The sequence below is a fragment of the Medicago truncatula genome, chromosome 2 (genome assembly GCF_003473485.1).
Source record: "Medicago truncatula cultivar Jemalong A17 chromosome 2, MtrunA17r5.0-ANR, whole genome shotgun sequence".
NCBI lineage: Eukaryota > Viridiplantae > Streptophyta > Magnoliopsida > Fabales > Fabaceae > Medicago > Medicago truncatula.
In genome coordinates, this window is record NC_053043.1 from 36,604,690 (window position 1) to 36,626,302 (window position 21,613).

Here is a 21,613-nt window from a genome sequence, read left to right on the forward strand (position 1 = left end):
AATTAATATAACCCGAACAAAAATAAATAAAGAATATTCCTCATTTAAATGGATATATCACATCCGTGATTTTTCTTTCACGGTTTGTTTGTTTGATAAAATTAAGCTATTCATTATCTAATAGCACATAAACTAAAGTATTTGATAAAATTAATTTTTATAAATTATATTTATAAACATTTTTAATTAATATTGAAGATATAAAAGTGGACGAAAATATGTAAAACTATAACTTATAAGCACAAAAGCTAGATAAAATAACATCTAAAAAAACTATAAGCTAATCAAATAAGCTTGTTATATTTTTCCAAATAAGAATATAAGTTAATTTAATAACCTATAAGCTAGCTTTTTAGCTTTTCCAAACATTCCTTCAAAAAAAAAAAAAGCTTTTCCAAACATAGCCTTAAATAAAAAAAAATTCCGCGGCTACTCGACCTTGGAAGTGCCATCGTTATTAAGCCTTTACATCAACTCCAGTTCCATTCCATGGATCAAATCACAACCGTACCGGAGCAAAGAGGCGCCGGCGGCAAGCTTCGTAAACCACTGCCGAGAAAGCCACCGTCCACTCCATACGCCCGTCCCTCATCCAACCGCCGATGGATTTCCAAGCTCGTCAATCCTGCCTATCGCATCATCGCTGATGGAGCCACTCGTTTTCTTCCTTCCTTCTTCTCCACTCCCGATTCCGTTGAAAATCAAGGTTCGTTTCTCTTTCAATTTTCGCGCGTTTTTTTCTCAGTTACGCAATTATGCTTTTATGGTAAAGTATGATAACTAATTTCGTTTTTGACAGTTTAACCTAATTATAGTGATTAGAAAAATGTAATTAGTGACTAGAAAATGTAATTAAACAATGTAAGTGGTTTAACTTCAGGTTAGTGACAGAATTAGTTTGCCTAACATTTGTTGTTTATGTGAGGGAGAGAGTCTCATACAACACTGACGCGAACACGTCGACACTAATAATAATTTTAAAAAAATGATACAATTCAATAATGTAATCATATGTGTCGGTGTCGGAACGGCACTTATCTCACACTGGGACACGCCTAATGCGAGTATCTGTGCTTAATAGGTTAAGTGGCTATGGTTACTAGAAGCAGGTGCATCTACAAGTTGTTCACCTAATAGGAAGAATTAAGAGTTTAACTTATATACAACGTTAGTGTATAAAAGTTTTACACATGCATCAATGATGTGTTGCCACATCATTTAACGAGGTAAAAATACATGACTTGTCATACCTCATTGGTTGATGCATGTGTGTAGAATATTTGTACGGGCGCATTGTATATAAATTAAACTCAAGCATTAATTGATGCGAATGATATTATTTGAACTTTGAAGTCCTAATTTATTAGTGGCACTGTAGTTTGAACGCTGTTTTGTAAAATCATATAAAACATAAAATGTTACTAGAGAAGCACTCAATCATGATGAAAGATTCTTCACGTTTTCCCTAATATCTAAAGTGGATAACTTTTTTTTATATATCAAGGATTAATTACACATGAATAGAAGGCATGCGGGCAACAAGCTGCGCTGCTAGGCCTTTTTGGATGGCAAAACCAATCCTCGTAGGGTTAATTGTACAAAATATACCATTATTGTAGGGTTAAATGCAATTTTGCTCCCTGCCATTTTAGCGAATTCCAGTTTACCCCCTGTAATATTTTTTGCCACCTGCCATTTGGGCGAATTTTCGTTCACCCCGTCACATCGTTTTGTACAGTTTGATTTCACGAAGGTCTAAAAGCAAAGAATCTTTAAATTACAAGGTTGGAATCTAAGTTTTTTTTTTTGTCAAGGGGTAAACCAGAATTTTCTCAAATGATTGAGGGCAAAAGTGCATTTCACTCATTATTTTATATAATTGTAATAAGAAAAGTATATGAAGCCTACTTGAAGTATTTGTAAAAGTGGCAAAAGTGCAGACGTAATGATAATCATATTAGCCAATGTGAACAAATAGTTTTAGGTATGACAGCTCTTTGACCTTTGTTTTGAAAAGGGTGTAATGATAAGGTGACATGAAGTTTGTGGCTTTCAATGCACTAATATCTTTTGTATTGAAGAAAACTTTCAAGAAGTGATGATATATTAAAAGAGATAGTATTCTCCTATTTCTCTGAAGCTACTTACTGTTCTATTTCCTGAGTGTTTCATCTTGCATTATGTCTATATTTGTATTTTATCACGCAGTCCGCGTAAAACTGTTTTTCTGCTTCTTGTGCTTTCAGCTTATACAGACAACGAGTCCTTTAATTGTGGAGTTAAATGTGTTACTTAGCTCATTATCAGTATTCATTATCTATATAATATACTTTACTGATTAATCTTGAAATTGGTCATACCCTCATATTCCCGATCATTTTATTGAATTGTGACAGATAAACAGGGAACTGGTGAACAGCACAAAAAAGATTTTCTGCTCAAAACCAATTTACATGTAAGTAATGTTTTTGCTTCTTCTGTATTCGTGTATAGTTTTAGTGCTTAGTATGCTGCAGTTGTGATTCTAGCAGCATAGAATCAGACTATAATTACCCTATTTATGTTATTTAGAACGTTTTACACTGGTGGAGTTATTCAGCATTAATAACTATGCTATACAATATAAATTGCCTCTGTGCAAATTCGAGTAAAGTTATTCTTCTAAGCCATTACAAATTTAACTCTAGGCCTTATCCATCAATGTCACGTGACTAATTATAATTTATCTGATTTTCACATCACATGCTCTTGTGACAACCCCTTTCAGCCATGTTCCTCATTTTCTTTATCCTAAAGTTTTCATTTGTTTGTTTGAATCTCTGCCTATTACAATGAATAACTTCTTTTTTTGTATATCTCACTTTCTGTATTCACGTCTCAATTCTTGGTGTTGAATTTGATTATTTTCCTATCACCAAATATGCTGATTTATTTGCAGCTCCCCCCGTCTGAATTGTCTAAAATGGCAAGCACTGGTGGTGAAAGCAGTAAGCCAAACAGCAGTTTTGACTTTGTTCTGCCTAGGCGTGTTGAAAAAGGAGAGCAACATGAGAAAAATAGGCTTTCAGATATAGAGCAACTGGTGAAAGGGACAAAATTCACTAGGTACATTAATTAACTTTATAATAACTAGTTTTTTCTCCACCTTGCTGAGTGACTCATTTACCAATTTTATTATTCAAGTTGGTATGTTGTAGATCAGATTAGTCATCCCTATGGCTTAGAGCTTATGCAAGGTTCTTGTAAATTGATATCCAAGTTTTATTGAGATTAACCCTTTTTGTTATTCTTATGTTTCTTGCCAACGTGGGCTGCTTTGGGATGGAATTCAAAAGTTTTTATCATCGTCTGTCTTCTTTTTCTCCTCTTGTGGATATCCTAGAGCACAAAAAAGTCTCATTTGGATTTTACTTGCATAGTTTATGATACTTTTAAGCATGCCTCTCTTATTCGGTGCTTGAAATATTTGGGGCATGCCTAGCTTGGCATTGGCTTAACAAAATAAAAGCTAATACTGAGCCCTTTAGTCCCAGTGATTTAAGTTCAAATTTGTGACTAATTTTTTATTTTTTTTATTGATATATGTGTCAAAACTTAATGTGTAGTTTGATAAAAATATAAAGGGTATATATATTTGAACATTACATATTAATTTTGAACATAACTCAAAAACACTCATGCACCAACACTCAACACTCGTCCCTCTTGGCACATTTTACTATGAAGCCAAAATTCTAATTTCTTAAAGATTTTAATGAATCATGCTGTGAGCAGGATCAAGATATGACTCGGCAAAGTTCCGTCCCTTGCTGAAGCTGTGTGCTCATGATGTTAGAAATCTTCTTAGCATTTACCATTTTCTTTACTGTATGTTTGAGTGGAGGGCTAGGGATAGAGGGCAACAAGGGTTAATTTGTTAATCTCGGATTCTGTTAAACTGTATAAAAATGAATGAAGGTAAAAATGAAACTATTTCCCTCCCTTCCTTTCGAAACGTCACCTCATGAAGAAAACCATTTTTTTGCTTTCTGCAGACCGTATCTAAATATCTTTAATCTTCTTATGTAGAGATGAATTCAATCATATAGTGGAGATTTTGAATTCAAGAGCAATTGATGTTTTGAATGTTGAACAAGGAAACGGACATACAAATTTGACTTCTAGACAAGATGATGGGGGGGTTTTAGCAGCACGAAAGCTTCCCAAGGTTTTCAATGAACGAAAGCATGAAGAATCAAATGCAGCCATACAGGGTAGCTCAACACCTTGCATGTCAAAAGTGTGTGAGCATTGCATGTACTTGTTTGAGCCATTCACATTTACTAATAGTTCTGATAAACACTTTGCAAATATGCGCTATCTTCTTAGGGCTGAATTGTGTCCTCAATCTATTAGATATCAATCAGTCCTTCAAAATTAAAGCTGTTATTGTTGGAAATCATTGTGCAGATAAATTAGATTCGTCTGGAAACAATTTCAATTGATTTTCTTGAGGAGACTTTATCCCAGATTTTATTAGGATAAAAATTTTCAGCAATCCAATTGTAGATTTAAGTACCATATTCTATTTGTCTTCTTGGCTTCGGTTTATTTCCCCCCGGTGGTCACATATATTCTTTTCTATTAATTTTCAATAAAAAATTATGGTAAGCTGTAAATCGTTGCTAGGGTTCTAGGTGCCAACAAAGTTAAGATCTATTTCTATAGAGTGATACTTTTGCGTACCATTTCAATTAGAAAGAAAGTTGTTTTGTTTTGGTTGAAGTTTACAGTTGTATTGTTTGTTGTAGTTAGTTGCAGTTACGGATTTCATTCTCTCTGAATTTCTCCACTTTCATATTCTTTCACATCTCACATTTTCCCTCAGTTACTCACCATTGCCAAATCATAATGTTTCAAATTCAATCATTCATGAAAGGGTTAAACATATAGAGGTTGATTGCTGTAACTTGAGCAAGGATTTTCTTAAGTGTCATTTCTTTTGTTAATTTCTAAGAATCAGCTTGTTGACATGTTGACTAAGTCCTATAGACATGCATTTGAATTGTCCAGGGTAAATAGACAGTGAAATGTTCAGATTCAAATCTGACTTATCTTAAGAAAGAAACATTGAATTTGACAGTACCTGAAAGTCGTATTATATTAGGATGTATTTGAATTGTAAAACATGTAGTCATTTAAGGTTAGTTTTGTTGTATAATAACCAAATTAACAACTCTACAGGGGTGGGATGAAATTGGTGCTTCACCAGTTGAGATTGCTAGAGCATATATGGGTTCCCAAGCATCTGAAGCAAGCCCCAATTGTAAAAACATGGTTCAAACTGTCGAAAGCACAATTCTCCTTAATGATAAAGCTGGAACAAAACCATATGATCCATCACCATCAAAAAAGTCAACAACATGCTGGCCAGGTGTTGTCGTGCAGGATGCTTACGCAACACCACAAAGCCAGGGAAGCAAATACGGATTTCTTAATCATCCACGGACTCCTTATTCCAGAACTCTATTAACCAAGTCTAAGTCCAAGGTTTGTTTTTTTTTAGATATAGCATATCTTGAACTTCAATGCTCAAGTTGTATCTAAAATTGTTTTGATTTTTGTTTTCTTTTTCTCCAGTTGATTCAAACCCAGGGCAATTACAGCCACATTTCATCAACCCCTCTCCGTCAATCACAGACTAGTCTGTATCTGAAGGTAGCTCTCACTATTCTGTTATTGTGATACTATTTGACTTATTGTATCCTGATTCCTTTTACGCCCTGTAAATTGCTGATACTGAAATTTGTATGTAACAGTCTTATTGGTTATTGCTTAGAATATAAGTTAAATTTGGTGGAAGTTTGATCCTTTCACAATCTATGGTATTCCTATCTACCTTGCTTAGTTTTTTGACCTCTGCTTATGTTAAGAGTTAAGAGATTGTAGTTAAATGATATCAACAGATTTTTATTTAAAAAATGAATGAGTTTAGAAGATTAATTTTTGGTTAGGATATCACTTTGCCATTACTAGCTACCAAACTTTTGATTGTATGAGCCAAATATCTAAAATTTCCTGCTTTAACTTTAACATTTAGAGGTGTGTTGGGGACGATGCAGTTTTCTTTGGCATCATATTGTTTGTAAAGACCATGATTTCTTCACTTATTAGTTATTGCCTACAAACTTTAAATTAAAGGTTTTTAAGATATATTCTAATACTAAAAATTGAAACTTTTCATATCTTTAAGTAAAGGGCATCTAAAACCTCAAAAATATGATCACGAAACCCGTGTTTTTTTTTTTCCTTATTCTGGCAAGTATTGCCAATAATATTTAACCTTTTTAATTAACTTCATCTCAAATTTTGATCATTATGTTCATTTGAGATTTTATTATTTAACTATCTTGTATTTAAATTTGGTTTATTCCTTTAGTTTCAATATTTTATTTAATTCTTTTAAAATGGTTGATTACTTTTTCCCTTCTGCTGGTAATTGATTACTAACATAATTGTAATAAACAAAGGAAAAATCTGAAGTTGGTGCATCGGAAAGTGGATATGGGTCTGTTGGACCTATTCGTCGAACTAGGCATAAGTTTGGTGTACAATCGACTTCATGGAGACCAGAATATTCATCTATGAACTCTTCACAGAGAGGAAATTCTGGTTTTATTGAATGTTCAACTCCTACTGTTGCAACAAGCATGGATTTGGGTGGGATGAGCAGCACTCGTAAGCCAGTGGGCTTTGAGCGTAGTGTTCCAACAGTACACATGCATACTAGTTTGATGGCTAAGAAGATACTGGAGCATATTGATAGAAACATTCCCACTCCTAAGGAGAAATCTGCTGAGCTGAAGCTAGCAACTAACTGGAAGAATGCCGAGTCTTCGGAAAATACAAGTACTTCAAACGTAGATAATGGCTTTGTTAAACTAAAAGATGTTGGCCCTTTTAAATATGACGAGTTTGGTGGGATGATTTCTACTCTAAGAAATGAAGATGAAGGGAACTGCAATGCTGATATTCAACCCAGGGAGAGTACTGATAAATCCAAAGACATCACAAAAGAAGGGACTTTGGCATCTGACCTGAATGTTCACAGAAGCATCCCCAGACTCACTAACGATGCAAAGGCTACACAAAATTTTGGTAGTTCTCAAATGTTTTCATTGAAGTCTACTGACAAGGTACTCTATTTTATGGCCAATAAAATTTTTACATGTAGTTCTGTCATACATTTGTGTCACAAGGCAGTAGCCAAAAAAATTTGTTGGTCTTTTTGGAAAGAAAATAATGATTTTGTAGTTTTAAGCACCCTTTGGTACCATAATAAAGCAAAATTGGATAGTTTAGATAACCAATGGTAGAAGAAGAAATTAAGTTGTAACAACCTTGCCTACATGGAGAGAATGACAAGTGGGAGAGGTAGTTGGAAGGCATCCAGAAATATTTGTTTTGGGGCTGGGGTTGACAGATCCTCAATTAAAAGTATATATTACATAGATCAGTGTGTAAGAATGAACTTTACAGGGACTAAGACGAAAAACCAGATAAATAAGGGACAAAAACCTATCTATTTATTTATTTTTTAATATATATTTTAGTATTAGCACAATACATATATTTTGACTTGCTATGTATTTCATGAACATAATGTTTTTGATGTACTGTCTGTGCAGGATGATTTGATGAGTCTCCCGAGTGTTAATCAGTATCCTTCTTTAGTAAATCAAGAAAAGAAGACTGTCGCTAATAATGCCGCCAATAAACCAGTTTTAGCTCCTATTACCATCAAGAAGCCTGAATCAAAGTGGACCTTAGCATCTGATAACAGCTCAGGATTTACCTTCCCTGTTACTGCAACCTCTTCTGTATTCTCTGAACCGCCAACACCATCCATCATGCCATTATTATTCTCTACTGGTAATCAGCATCAATCAGAAGAAACAACATCTACTCAATTGTCATACAGTTTTGGTGTTAAAAAGTTGAATCCAGCAGTAGTTTTTTCCTTCCCTTCCACAAGCAATACAGTTGATAATGATGCAGGAGTCATTAAGTATAACTTTGGTTCGACCGATAACCCAAGGCTGTCGTTTTCATTTGAAAAAACTGCTGTCGACTGTTGAGTCAAACGAACACGAGGTTCCAAAAAATTGTCCGAGGTAATTTTCTTTTGTTTTAAGAAAATGGAGTTGTTTTGGAACAGAAAATGTGGTGTTTATGATTCTTATCCTACTTGTGTATTTTCTTTGTACAACGCATCTCGTTGGAAAATATTTTGGTTATATGATAAGATCTTTTCTTTTGAGAAGATTTTTGTCATAGGACATGCAATCTTGATTCATATCAGGACCTTGGTATTTTTTTCTACTACACAAGTACATTTTTTCTTTCACTACAAAAATTCCATGGTGTCTAAAGGTTATATCTAAACATTTTTTTTTCTTCAAGATTTTATATAATATATTACAAAAGGGGGAGTAACTATAGTCTGTGTCTCGTGATTTATTTTGATTATGTGATTTATTCTGTCTTTAGTTTTTCCCGCTTAGAATCAAAGGTAGCTTACAAATTAAGTCCTTCAGTGGATTCAATTTTTCATCAAAATATATAAGTTTGCTATTTTATTTTTAGGTCAGGCATATGTTTTCTATTAATGGTATGCTGAACTATCTTTTTTGTTTGCTTAATTTTTTTGACATTTTTTTGAAATGCTACGCATTAGTCTGTTTGAAACACTTCCCAAAAACTCTTTTTTAGTTTTTAAAAACTTGAAAATTAAAAACTTTTCTGCTAAACTATTTTTTAAAATTACAGTTTTGGAAACTGTTTTGAATTTTTTAGTTTTGAGGACTAAAACTAAAACATGTAAAATGATAACTATTGTGAGAAGAAGACTTGTATATTTCAATAACTGAAAACAAAAACGATTTCAAACGGGCTCTAACTTATTAAATAATTTATTTCCTTTTACGTCAACAATATAATTTTTATTACAAAAATGCAAAATAGAGTATGGAAGTGCCAAAAATTAAGAAAAATGGATCAGCCAAAAAGAAGAGTGGGAGGAAATTGATTTTTCTCAAGACGAAATTTTGCTTATTTGAAACACAAATATGAGGGAAAAAACATTGATTCACAAAAATTTTCAGAAGAAAACTTGGACCATTGAAGAAAATAAGGATTTAAGTTCAAGTTTCCTAACCAATTCATAGAAGAATTTTTTAGAAGTCCAAGAGGAGAGACAAGAGAGACTTTCGAGTTGGAGGATAAGAGGAAGAAGAAAAGGGGAAACGTTCTCAACACTTCCCAGTTAAATAGTTTTTCTTCAATAAAATTCTATCCCTCCGCCTATAATATAAATCTTTATCAATGTCACAATCACAATTTCACAATATTTGCGAAAGAGACAGAAAAAAGTCACATGTGACATTATGGTTGGCCAATGTCACCAATGCCACCAATTCTATGTCACCCAAGTACTACTATATCTTTTTTAATACCACCAACAATATAACATTAATATATGAAAATTTGTTTCAGGGTACAATTGGAATTATAAAAAGTTCAGCTCAAAATCTCTATCCCTTTCATATATAAATTGTTCTTATTGTAGTGGGATATTTCCTATTATAATGAAATTTAATTTTTTAATTAAAATTTAAAATAATATTATTAAAGAATAAAATTGTAAATAAAATAGTTTAAATAAAGGGTTAAATAGATTATTGAAAAGTCAGTTCAAAACTCATGTATTTTGAACCTATTATTTCTATGAACATGAATCAGTTAGCACCTTTTAAAAAATAGTAGAACACTCTTATTTTTATAATTACATTTACAAACGGCTAGGAAAGCAATACATGACAAACAATAAATGTCAATCCTAGTTATAATAAAACTGTGGTTCTAACATTTCCTAACAACACTTATATTGGCGACATGTAACGACGCTTTTTTTTTTTAATAAAAAATGTATATTTCTCAATGACATGTTTTCTTTTCAAAATCCATTTTTCTTGCCGTGGATCCTGAAAAACAAATTCCAGATGACACCTCACTCCAACAGAAACTAAAAAAAAAAAAAAAAGACACATGAAGTTCCACTAAAATATTAAAAAAAGGCTTTTTCCTAAACAAATTTTGGTGAGTAGAAACCCTATCCCAAAGTAATTGCAAAGAAAAGGCTATCACTTCCAACTTAACTCTTAACTTATGTATAGTCGCATATACATTTATTGATCAAGCACATCGCATATATTGGATCGAAACAGTAAGACTCACACTCACTATCATTAGTGCAGTAACGTGCAAATCCTATGATATAAACAACACAAACAAAGGCATGTTACAAAAAGAAACGAAAAGATTAAACCAACTTTTTCAAAAGAATGAGAAAAGAAACGTACCACCGTTGACTACGACAAAAAATAGGGATATTAAGAGAATGATAACACTAACAAACTTGATAAATTGAGCCATATTTGTTTCCTCTTTGCTTATGAAAAATTACTAGAAAATAGTTTTATTTTACTCAATTAGTTGCTTGAACTTAAAACTCCTTCCAAAAAAATAAAACGATAATTAAATTTCTTTTTAGTACATCGATAATTTATAATATCAATCCTTCCAAAAATTAAATAGTAATTAAATATCTCTTAAGTAAATTATAGAATTATGTTTTACCCTTTAGCGCACTCAATTGATCACTCCACCTTAATAAACTTTTTCTTAACCCTTTCCTGTTAAGATATATTATTAAATAAATACTTGATGTGGTTTTACCGAAGAGTTAGTTGATTTTTAGAAGATAAGGGTATTTTAGTAATTAATGGATGAAGGGTATTTTTGCGAAGTTATTAAAAAATAAGAGTTTTGAGAAATTAAGAGAATATGGATGTATGAGTAAAAGGGAGGTTTAAGTGAAGTAATTGTGTGGTGTTTTCTTTATGATGAATAAATAGAGACCAAGCTCAAGAATATAAATAGATAGTAGCGTGTTGCGAAACTAGGGTTAGAAATCATTTGAGACATTTTGGAAAAGAGGCAAGAGATACAGAAAGGGAGAGAATAAGAATAAGAGAACCAGAAAGAAAGAAGATGAGAACTTAAGGAATCAAGAGGAGAGGGAGACCTAAGCTAGATGAAAACTAATTTTGAAGAGCTAAGAGGTACGGGGGTTAGATTATTTTCATCATATGGGACTTGTGAATAAATGGGTAGATTATGGATTTTATGTGATTCTTGCTATTTTCATGCTTTTATGATAAATTGATGTTGAAATTATGATTCTGCATGTTGTTGTGAATCCATGAAGTTACCATGTTAATGTCATGTTTGAATTGTGTTGTTGTGATGTTCTCTGAATTTTATGTGAAATTGGTGAAATTCATGAATGTTGTTACTAGATTGTGGTTTGATGTTTTATGATTTGAATTTATGAATGTTGTTGTGATGATTTTGAAGAAGTGAAGAGTTTGTTGTTGTTGTTGTTATGGTTGAGTTTGAATTATCATGTTAAAAATAGGTTTGAAGTGATAAGTTTAGACTAATTAAAGTTAACGTTGATTAATGATGGAAATGAGTAGATTTAAGTTGGTTAAGGTGAAATTAATGTGTAATTGATTAAACAACATTAATTTGATGATTTGGGGTCGAGTTTGGTGTGTTTGGGATTGAAAAATGGAGTCGAAGAATGTTTTTCTGCGGCAAAAACGTAGAATAACTATGTTGTACCTGTCTGCGGAAAACGCACGGCTGTACGCCCAATAAGCACGGACCGTGAGTTTTATGCTCTTTTGCATAAAGTGTGTTTTTGAAAAACACACGACCATGTGCCAAAAGTGCACGACCATGCGTTTTTCCAGTGATTCCAAACCACATTTTTATGCTTTTAAAGTGTATCCAAGGTGTAGGATTGAGTCAAAAACCCTTAAACTTGATTATTAGGAGTATAATTTGGATGTGTAGGAGTAATTAACCTAATTTATGATGGAGTAATTAACCTAATTTATGATGGAACTTGTGATTTAACTCTAAATTGAATTATTAAATGATTGTGAACTTATTAGATGATTAATGAAGTATGTTTGATGATGTAGCATGGGTGTTATGAATATTCAATGATGGTGAATGTGATTATTATGAGATAATGTGAATGCATATTAATATGCTTTTAGATGATGATGTGAATTATATAATGATAAAACCAAATGATGAGATGTTGATGTATTGTTTATAATGACGTTGATATGATGATGGTATGACGAGGTTAAAAATGATCATGGTGATATAGTGACAGTAAATATATGATGTGACGATGTTGTTGATGTGAATTTTCGAGTCATGTGAATTTATGCATTGTCGAGTCGTGATAAGATGTTCATCCACTCATGGTCAGTCCAGTGACAGTGAGAAGTGATGGTGGGATCACTCAGAAACATACCTCTGATATCCAAAAAAGGTACCACATGCATATAAAGTCGAGTTAGAACATTGCATACATATGAGTCTATGTGGAAGATGTGCACTTGACCATGTGTAACTATGTGAAAGATGTGTGATTTGACGATGATGAATATGTGTGAATACTATATATTTAACTTGGTGATCATGATGATGTGATTACTTGATTATATTTTTGTGATAATGTTTGAAGTTTTTTATATCCAATTAATAATTTAGTGAGATTACATGTGAATATTGTATGCTTAAGATGAATATGTTTATATGATTTTGTTGTTTATCCTAACTCTATACATACATTTGTATTTCCTCTATATTGATTATATATCTTACCCTACGTGTTGCGAATGGACGCCTACGCCCTTGTGGTGTAGACTTTCAGGATGAGGACATTTGATTGCCGTGAGTTTTTCGAGGATGGCCATGGAGCCTACTCGTGTTTTACCACTTTCCTTTTGAGTCTTATCTAGTGGTTCTCTGACTAGGATAGTTTGGGGATTGTTATGTTCTTATTGGATTATGTATGGAACAATATCGTCCATAGTTGATGTATCTTGAGATATGATATTTGACCTTAAAATGTTTATTTTTCCGCTGCGAAGTGTTATTTACATGATAAACTATGTATGGATGAATCTAATGAAGATTATCACCTTGAAGTTATTTGATTAATTGTTGTATTTATATTAAATACTATATGTGGGGTTCAAGGGTGTTATACCACCCCCTTTTCGTTTTGAACACTCACTTTGCTCATGAGACGCTATTCTCTTATAACCAAAGATAATTGGCGTCATCATTGGGAAACTAGTTTTCTGTAACGTCTGAGATTTTGATCCAAGACATTACTTAAAAATATTATCCTTTGTTGCATTGTCATAAAACGAAAATCTTAAAATTGAAATTAAATTTAAAAGTAGAGACTATTCGTTTACTTCTTAAAGAAAGAAAATAACAACTTCGTAATAAATTTCAAAAGTATTTTAAATTACATTTACAATTAACCAAACCTTTTTTTGTTCCTGCGGACTCTTCTATCATACGTCAAACTTTAAATTTCATATTTGGTACCTGCGACATTGTATTAATGCAAGGGTTAATTTTCTTATCAAAATTAGGACATGCCAAACGGAAGGTAAATATTATAAAACAAATAATAAACACTTTACATTAAGAATGAAATAAAATAAAAATCGATGGAAGAAATTATTTTAATAAAAATTTGTGCTTTTTATGCATGAATATGAAGACTTGTATGATCCAGATAAATTCATCCACAAAGGCAAAGTTAAGCCACCAAGGCACAATTCAGATAATCCATCTAATGAAGGCAAAGTCAAGATAATTCAGCCACAGAGTCAAAGTTTAGACAATTCATCCACGGAGGCATCTACCATGTAAAGTTTTCCCTTAGTATAGTTCTTGTTTCGCTAATGTTTGATTAGGATGCTAGATAATTTGATGATGTTTATGGTTCCTTTTACGATGTTTAACACATGTTAAAGCACCTAGCAATACATGCTCTTACGGTTCTTTGAAGTGTTTTGTGTGTCAAGTTTCATTTTGTAACAAAACCTTTTGTGTGACAAAACCTTTTCTTTCTAAGGCCTTGATTCGATTCAATATAGCTTGAATTGTATTATTCTTATTATATGGTCTTGGCCCTTGTTGTTCATGTCAATTTGATTTGATTCATTACTTCTTGATTCATATCATGCTTAAATCGATTCACAAATTGTTGAATCGTATCAAGTTTACTCTCTGGACTTTTATTTGCCTTGTTGAATCATATCATTGTTCCATGATTCGATTCAAATATTGCTTGAATCGTATCAACCTTCATAGCTACAAATCTGTCAAAAAGTCCCACAACATAGGTAATGTCGGGTCTATTATATTCAGTTCCATACCTAAGTATCACAATGTTGCTCACATATTCTGTTTGTGAACACCATATATAGTGTTCTTGAAGGGTTTTACACCTGGATCAAAAAGCGTGCTTTCAAGTTTATAGTCAAAATAGTTACATTTCCTTAAGATATTCTCAACAAAGTGAGATTGATCCAAAAATTTCTCTTTTCCGATCTAGTATTCTTGATTCCAAGAATTACTTCAACTTCGTCTAGGTCTTTCTCATCAACGTTGTTGATAAACAATGATTTCACATAATTTACAACATGAGTCTTTGAACAAAATATGGGCAATTCGCCTACATAGAGACATATAATTGTGCACATATTATTTCCATATTTGTAGTAAATACATTTGTCACTGACATTCACTTTATACTCATTTGATAGTATTCAAATTTTTCATGCCATTCCCTATGAGTTTATTTTAGACCATACAAAGAATTATCTAAATTACATACCTTGTTTTATTGTCCATGAATCACCAAACCTTTAGGTTGTTCCATATAGATTTCTTCTTCTCATTCATCATTTAAAAGGAAGCTTTCACATCCATTTGGTTTACTATCAATTTATGAACAATGGCTAAAGGGACTAGTACCCTTATGGAGATTATTCTAGTGACAGGTGAATGAGTGTTGAAGAAATCTATATTTTGTTTAAAAGGTGAGCCTTGTACTTATCAACTGAATCATCAAGTTTTGGTTCCTTTTTCCAAAATCCAAATACAACCGATTAATTTTTAACCACGAGGCAAGTCAACTAAATGTATGTTTTGTTAGACTCTAGAGAATCCATTTCATCGTTTATTGCTTCTTGCCATAATTTAACATCCAATGAGAATATAGCTTCTTTAAGGTTTAATGGGTCTTCTTCCAATGTATAAACCATATAACCAGGTCCATACTCTTTAACATTTTTTGCTTTCTTACCTCCACAAGGTTCTAAAACATCTCAACATCTCCTACGATGTTTTCATAACTATTTCTGATTACTCGAATGTGATCAGATGTAATGCCCCCAATAACTCTTAATTTAAAAGGAAATTTAGTTTTCCCCCACTAGTACCCCACTATTCTTTAATTTACTGGGGTATTTATTTTATTGAAATCAACATCGTTTGATTCTATGATCACTTTAGCATTTAGATCACAAAACCTATATGGTTTGCTATTTATATCATACCCAATGAAAAATACAATTTCATAGGCTTTATTAGTGAGTTTAACTCTCTTGAGGTCTAAAATTCAAATATAGGTCAAACAATCCCAAGTTCAAAAATAAGACAAGTTGAACGGTCTTTTCATCAAAATTTCATAAGTAGAAATTTTGTTCTTAGACTTGAGTACCCTATTTAGCACATAGAAAAATAATTACCACAATTTCCCTCACCAATGAGACATAGTGTCGAAATTAAGCATGATTTTAATAACTAGCTCGACAATGGTTCTAATTTTTTTACTTTTAGTTTTGCTATTCATAGTAAGATATAGTTGTTTCATGAATAATTTCATACTCTTTATAAAACTCATTGTAAATGTGGGGATTATATTATGTTTGTTTATCTCCATGAAAAAGTCGGCATAGAAAATATTAAAATCACACAAATTGTAAAACAAAAGGAGAATTTTGATTTTGAATATACATTCAATGGTGTCATACTTCACAAGAAGAATAAATGGCGCATAAGTCTCTCTTTAAATTTGAGTGAACTCAAACTTATTTAGTAGAAATTTGTAAACAAGATTCTTTCTTATCTATGGAGCATGCATCACGTCATAGAGAATAATTTCCTTTTCGGGCGTGAATTACAACTCCACATCTCGAATGCAACAACTTTAGTGGTGTAAGAAGATTCTAAGTTACGGTGGGTATAGGCCAGGCCTAGCCGAGCTTTGCTTAAATAGGCCAGGCCTAGTTGAAAAAACTAAAGCCTAAGCCTGACCTATTAGCTTGTTAAAAACTTCAGTTTAAGCACGGGCTGACCTTTTTAAAAGCATGGTCTGGCCTACTAGCCTGTTTAGAAGCATAATTTGTACTAACATTTTTAAATATAACATTTGACATATTTATAAAAAGGCTAATAAACATATATTTTTTAAAAGGCTAATAGGTAAATAAAATTTGGTAAAGCATATGGATCCATTTTTCCCTCACATTATATATATATATATATATACGGGGAGGGATATATTGACTCAAAAAGTAAGTTTCTAGACTTACTCTAAATCACAACCTTTCATTGTATTTTAATCTAACAGCTTGAATGATAGTTTTAAATATTAACCATGTGACCTCTTTTTGGATCTCCATCCACACAAAGACTTTCTCCAATTATTCTCCCTTAATTACACAAAAATCTCGTTCCTCTTAAACTCACTCTTAAATGTGTTCGTTTTTAATTTCAGTTAAAATAACAAATTTTTTTTTAACTCCATTATATAAGTAACTCGCCCAATTGAATTGGTATATACCATCCATATTTTTTTTTTGAGGGAATATACCATCCATATTTCTTTTGATTGGATATTGATCATGAGAGGAGTTAGAATGGTAGGTTTACCTTCCACTCCATAACCTCGTCTCTACATGTTCCCATTCTCTGTCATTGGTTTTATGTATTAATATTTATTTCTTTTTTGGATAACCAGTGGTGCTTTGCAATCGAAGTTGAAAGGAATATAATTTATATAATTTGTAGAATTTGTAATGCAACCTTATGATAATATTCGAAGCAATATAATTAGGGATTGGATGTTGAAAGCAATATAATTTATACCATCCATATATATATTTCTTGTGTATCCAATTTTTTTTGAGCTAACAAATCCATTTTGTAGAGGCTAATACGCGTGTATTATATAATGTAATATATATAATTACACATATATGCGCCGACCTGATAGGCTTAGTAGGTTTTTCTATAAACATTAACATGACCCATTTAAATTAATAAGCTTTTTAAAAAGCTTGAGCCTAACCTATTTAATAAATGAGCTAGGCCTAGCTGAGCTTTAAGTAGGCCGTGCCATAGGCCCCGGACGGGCGGTCTGGCCTATTCCCATCCCTAATTCTAACAACACTTTTTTTTTTCAACGGTAGAATATTTAACTAATCATAACAGTTAATTTCTCCTTAGCTTGGTTTGGCTGCAGAGCAACACTTGATCTGTTCCTGTATTTGCAGAACATATGCCATGGTTTCTCACAATTGTAATTGTGATCCAGTCCCATTTTTTTATGGGGTTTGATGGTTTTCATTATAGGACCTTTTTGGAGTTCCCATTATGTTGGCACTTAAAGTTCTTATTCACTTCGCCGTTCTGATTTTTGTAAAACAAATTCAAACAGATTCAGAGCGGCGTATATGAATAGTGTTGTTATTTGAAACAACAAGCACTTCATTGTTTCAGTCGAAAGATGTATATCTATAGTCTGATTTATCCTTGTTGTATTTAGGGACACTATAACATCAATAAATAATCCTTGTTGTATTTAGGGACACTATAACATCAATAAATAATTCTTCGGTGGATATAGAATAACAAAACATCTTGAAAATGTTGTTTTTGCAATTATTCCGTCTTAAAAAATGTTGGTTTTTGTTTTCCAAATTCTATTTTGAATAAAAAATTTCATCTATCAAAAGTGTTACTAGGTTGCGTCAAGGTCATGTCGTTTTTTAAGACGTTTCATGGCCCTGCCTCAAAAATTGTACAAGGTAGACTACATACCACACCATAAAACAAGCTTACCTATAACTATGCGATTAGTTACTGCATTGTAGAAAATCATTCGAGAATTACACCTCCAATACAGTATCAAGACCACTCATATTTTAATACTGAAACTAATAAGTTATGGTACTATGAGAACTTTACTATGGTATTGTGGCCACTCAAATATGGTGACCATTCTAACATTTAACATATCAAAATATCAATATGGTATTTCAACCACTCAAATATGGTGTTACCACCATGCTAACGTGTAACTTCTCCAAGGGAAGAAAATATCAAAAGGGATTATACTTTTAAAACCATTCTTAATTTTGAAAGGACATTATTCCTAAAAAATAATAATATGATCTTACGAATATTCTTTATTTCGAAGGGACATAGATTATCGAAGGATTATGCTCTTAAGACAATTCTTAGTTATAAAGGGACATTATCCCAAAAAAGGATTATGGTCTTAAGAACTCTTTTAATTCTGAAGGGACATAAAAAGGAGATGAAGAGAAGAAAAATTCGTCAACACAAGTCAAAGAGGAAGAGAGAAGAAAAGATTTCAAAGTTTCATAAAACTTTTCGGTGTGTTGAATGAACTATTAAAATTCACAACTAATATGTGAAAATTTTTAGGAACAAGTAATTCAAATATTACTTTGAAAACAAGTAATTCACGTATTCAATCTAGTTCAAAATTATATCAAATGATGAGTACCAAAAATATTTTGGATTGCATGCCAAAATATTTTGGATTGCGTACCAAAAAATATATCAGATTCTGTATTAAAATATTTCAGATTACGTTCCAAAATATTTTAACAAAATTTGGAGACTAAGAAAACATTTCCTAATAATGATTAAATTAATTATTTATTTAACATTTCTAAATAATAAAACATATATCAATAATTACCTAAGGACATGTGACCTCTAGTCACATATTTTGTGTCTCACTAGAATTCAATCTACTCATGTGACATTTATAAATTTAAAAAAATTGGTAAAGGTTAAGTCTTTTGTTTTGTTAGAATTAATGAGTGTTTGTTATGAGATATGTATGCAAATATCTCTAATACCATATTAGATACTTGGACCATTCTTGAATTGTATCTTTACATGGCCGGGCCATGCATTCTTTCCTTTATTTTCCGCACTTTCCTTTTGCTCTCTGCCTTCCTCGAATGATCCTTGATAGCTTGTCTTGTCTCTATTATTGTGTGGAAAATTCCACGTAGAAACATCGATAGTGTATGGAAATGTGAAATGCATGGGGGTGTCATTTATTACTAAAGTGATACAAATTATCATTTTAAAACCACTTTCTTTGGGAGTTTGGACTTTTTATCTTGAAATTTGAATTTGAAATTTATTATCATGAATTTGATATTGGTTATCTTGAATTAAATTTTAATTTTTCATAATTAAAATAAATTATATCAGTCCAAACATTTCAAAATTAACTAGGATATAGTATTAATATATTAACATTTAAAATTTGTATCTTGAATTTAAAATCAATTTTTTTAATGTAAGGGTCAGTTTGTTACAGATTAAAATAAATGTGATTTTCACATAAAATAATTTAGAGATTATATTTTAGAGATTTTGTGAAAAATCAGAATCTAGTTTGTTTCGATACAACTATATAAAAATGATTTTTGGTTACAAAATTAGTTCAATCTTTTATATCATATTTTCTCTCTCCTCTAAAAAAATATATTTTTTGAGAAGTTGCTCTTAACAACTTCTCATTTGAAGCTGTGTTTATATTTTTTTTAGATTCTGATTTTTTTTTTAAAAATCTGTAACAAACGGATGCAAAACTCTTAAAAGTGATTATTTTCTTAAAAAAAGTGGTTTTTTTTCTTAAAAAAACTATAACAAACGGGCTCTAAATAAGTTATAGGGTTAAATATATTTTATTCATGTTTAGTCCCAAAAAAAATTATTCAATTTTATTCCCTTTTGTAAGGACTATGTTGGATAACTAAAAGTAACTATTAAAAAAAAAAAATCAAAATAGGGACTATTTGTACAAACTACAATATTATTCAAGACTAAAATTACCATTAAAATTTTACAGAGGTGTAGAAAAGAGACGTTGATACATTGCTAGCACATCAAAATAGAGTCGTTTGAAGCTTTGATCAATCACCAATGATCTTTTTCCTCATATGGTTAGTGTCCTATGAAGGATCAATTTCAAATCCATTCTATGTATGTAGGAACATTGTTGCAGGCAACGCTGTTATCATTGTGTTGTAGCGGAGACACAAACTGAGTAGTGGAGATAGTGGTTTTACACTTCGTACAATTGTACTTTGTCAACGCTCTTCAAAGATCAAACATCCAATGCCTTCAAATCCTTTCAAAATAGTCGCTGCTTCACTCTTCCAGTCTTCTGCAATGCTTACACGAGATTAAATCCATTGAACAACCTTTGAACCTTTAATTCTTGCATCTCCTGATGCACTACAACTTCTAGTGATATTCAGCTTCTGATGACGTCATCACTTCAGGAGCACTTTGACTTCGAGAGCACTTCTCTTTAGATGCTTGAAGCTTCCTTTTTGTTGATTCCATTGCTCTCTATTGTTCTTCCAGAACCTAATAAAGATATCAAATTTATGTCTATGGTCCTGTACACTTGAACAATTATTAGCATATCCAATTGAGAATTTTTAAAACCTTGTTATCATCAAAACTCTCAAAGGGTAATGTTAAGAACATTTTTGTTCCAACGAACCGCCTACCTTCTTCGTATGGATGGGTAGACGGCGTGCATGACTAGTTTGCTTTGCTTTGGTGAGTTGCTTGAGGATAACTTGGATGCTACCTCGTTTACTGCTTTTGGTGTTTTAGACTTTAGGGCTCTTATTACGGGTCGGCTAGATGTTATCTTTATTATGTCTGTTGGAGATTTTTGAGATTATGTATTGATGATGATACATGTAGTATATTGACATGGCTACTTGGAGATTTGTTTTTATTATGGATGACTGTTGAGATGATTTATTTAAATGTCAATGTAATGATGTTTTTATTCCGCTGCGATGATTTGAGAAATTTGTTTATGAATGCTTGGTGAATTATTGAAGAAGTAACATCTAAATTCTTTATACGATTGTATCATTAGCGTAATTTATCGCTTTCAGAGTTTAGGTTGTTACATATCTCACCTTCATAAACTCTTCTCAAGAATCCTATCTATCCGAAGTGGAATTAAATCCACCGAGTGTTGGCTGTTAACACATAGTCCACACAAGTATGCATTTTGGTCCTTCTGAATAGTTTTGTCAATGTTTTTGATTGAGTTAACCTCGTAGACTAAAGTGACAAAAAGAATTAGTAACATATGATTTGATAGGGTTTTCAATTGAGTGATGAACTAATATTACAACAAGTTAAACTACTAAGAATGACAATGGTGGTTTCCCTAATTTCAATCTTTATCAATTATCCTCTGCAAGAATTATATGTCCTCATTGATAGAAGCCAAAAATCATAGAAGGTCACC

At 31.9% G+C, this 21,613-nt stretch overlaps 1 protein-coding gene and 2 long non-coding RNA genes across 3 annotated transcripts; 2 read left to right on the plus strand and 1 right to left on the minus strand.

The window, feature by feature from the left end:
* The first annotated feature begins 429 nt into the window (after nt 1-429).
* Nucleotides 430-8,395, plus strand: LOC25487141 (nuclear pore complex protein NUP1). Its single transcript, XM_013609000.3, has 8 exons — nt 430-706; nt 2,397-2,455; nt 2,939-3,105; nt 4,069-4,279; nt 5,224-5,529; nt 5,620-5,697; nt 6,510-7,175; nt 7,668-8,395. Exons 1-8 carry the CDS (start codon nt 490-492, stop codon nt 8,115-8,117), a joined length of 2,154 nt encoding a protein of 717 aa, XP_013464454.1. The 5' UTR covers nt 430-489; the 3' UTR covers nt 8,118-8,395.
* Nucleotides 8,396-9,780: 1,385 nt separating this feature from the next.
* On the minus strand, nt 9,781-10,574 carry LOC112419274 (uncharacterized). The gene is made up of 2 exons (XR_003009440.2): nt 10,401-10,574; nt 9,781-10,308 (listed from the first exon to the last, which is right to left on the minus strand). It is a non-coding gene; the product is annotated as an uncharacterized lncRNA (long non-coding RNA).
* A 318-nt stretch (nt 10,575-10,892) lies between these two features.
* LOC112419275 (uncharacterized) lies at nt 10,893-13,128 on the plus strand. Its single transcript, XR_003009441.2, has 2 exons — nt 10,893-11,162; nt 12,831-13,128. It is a non-coding gene; the product is annotated as an uncharacterized lncRNA (long non-coding RNA).
* Nucleotides 13,129-21,613: the final 8,485 nt, after the last annotated feature.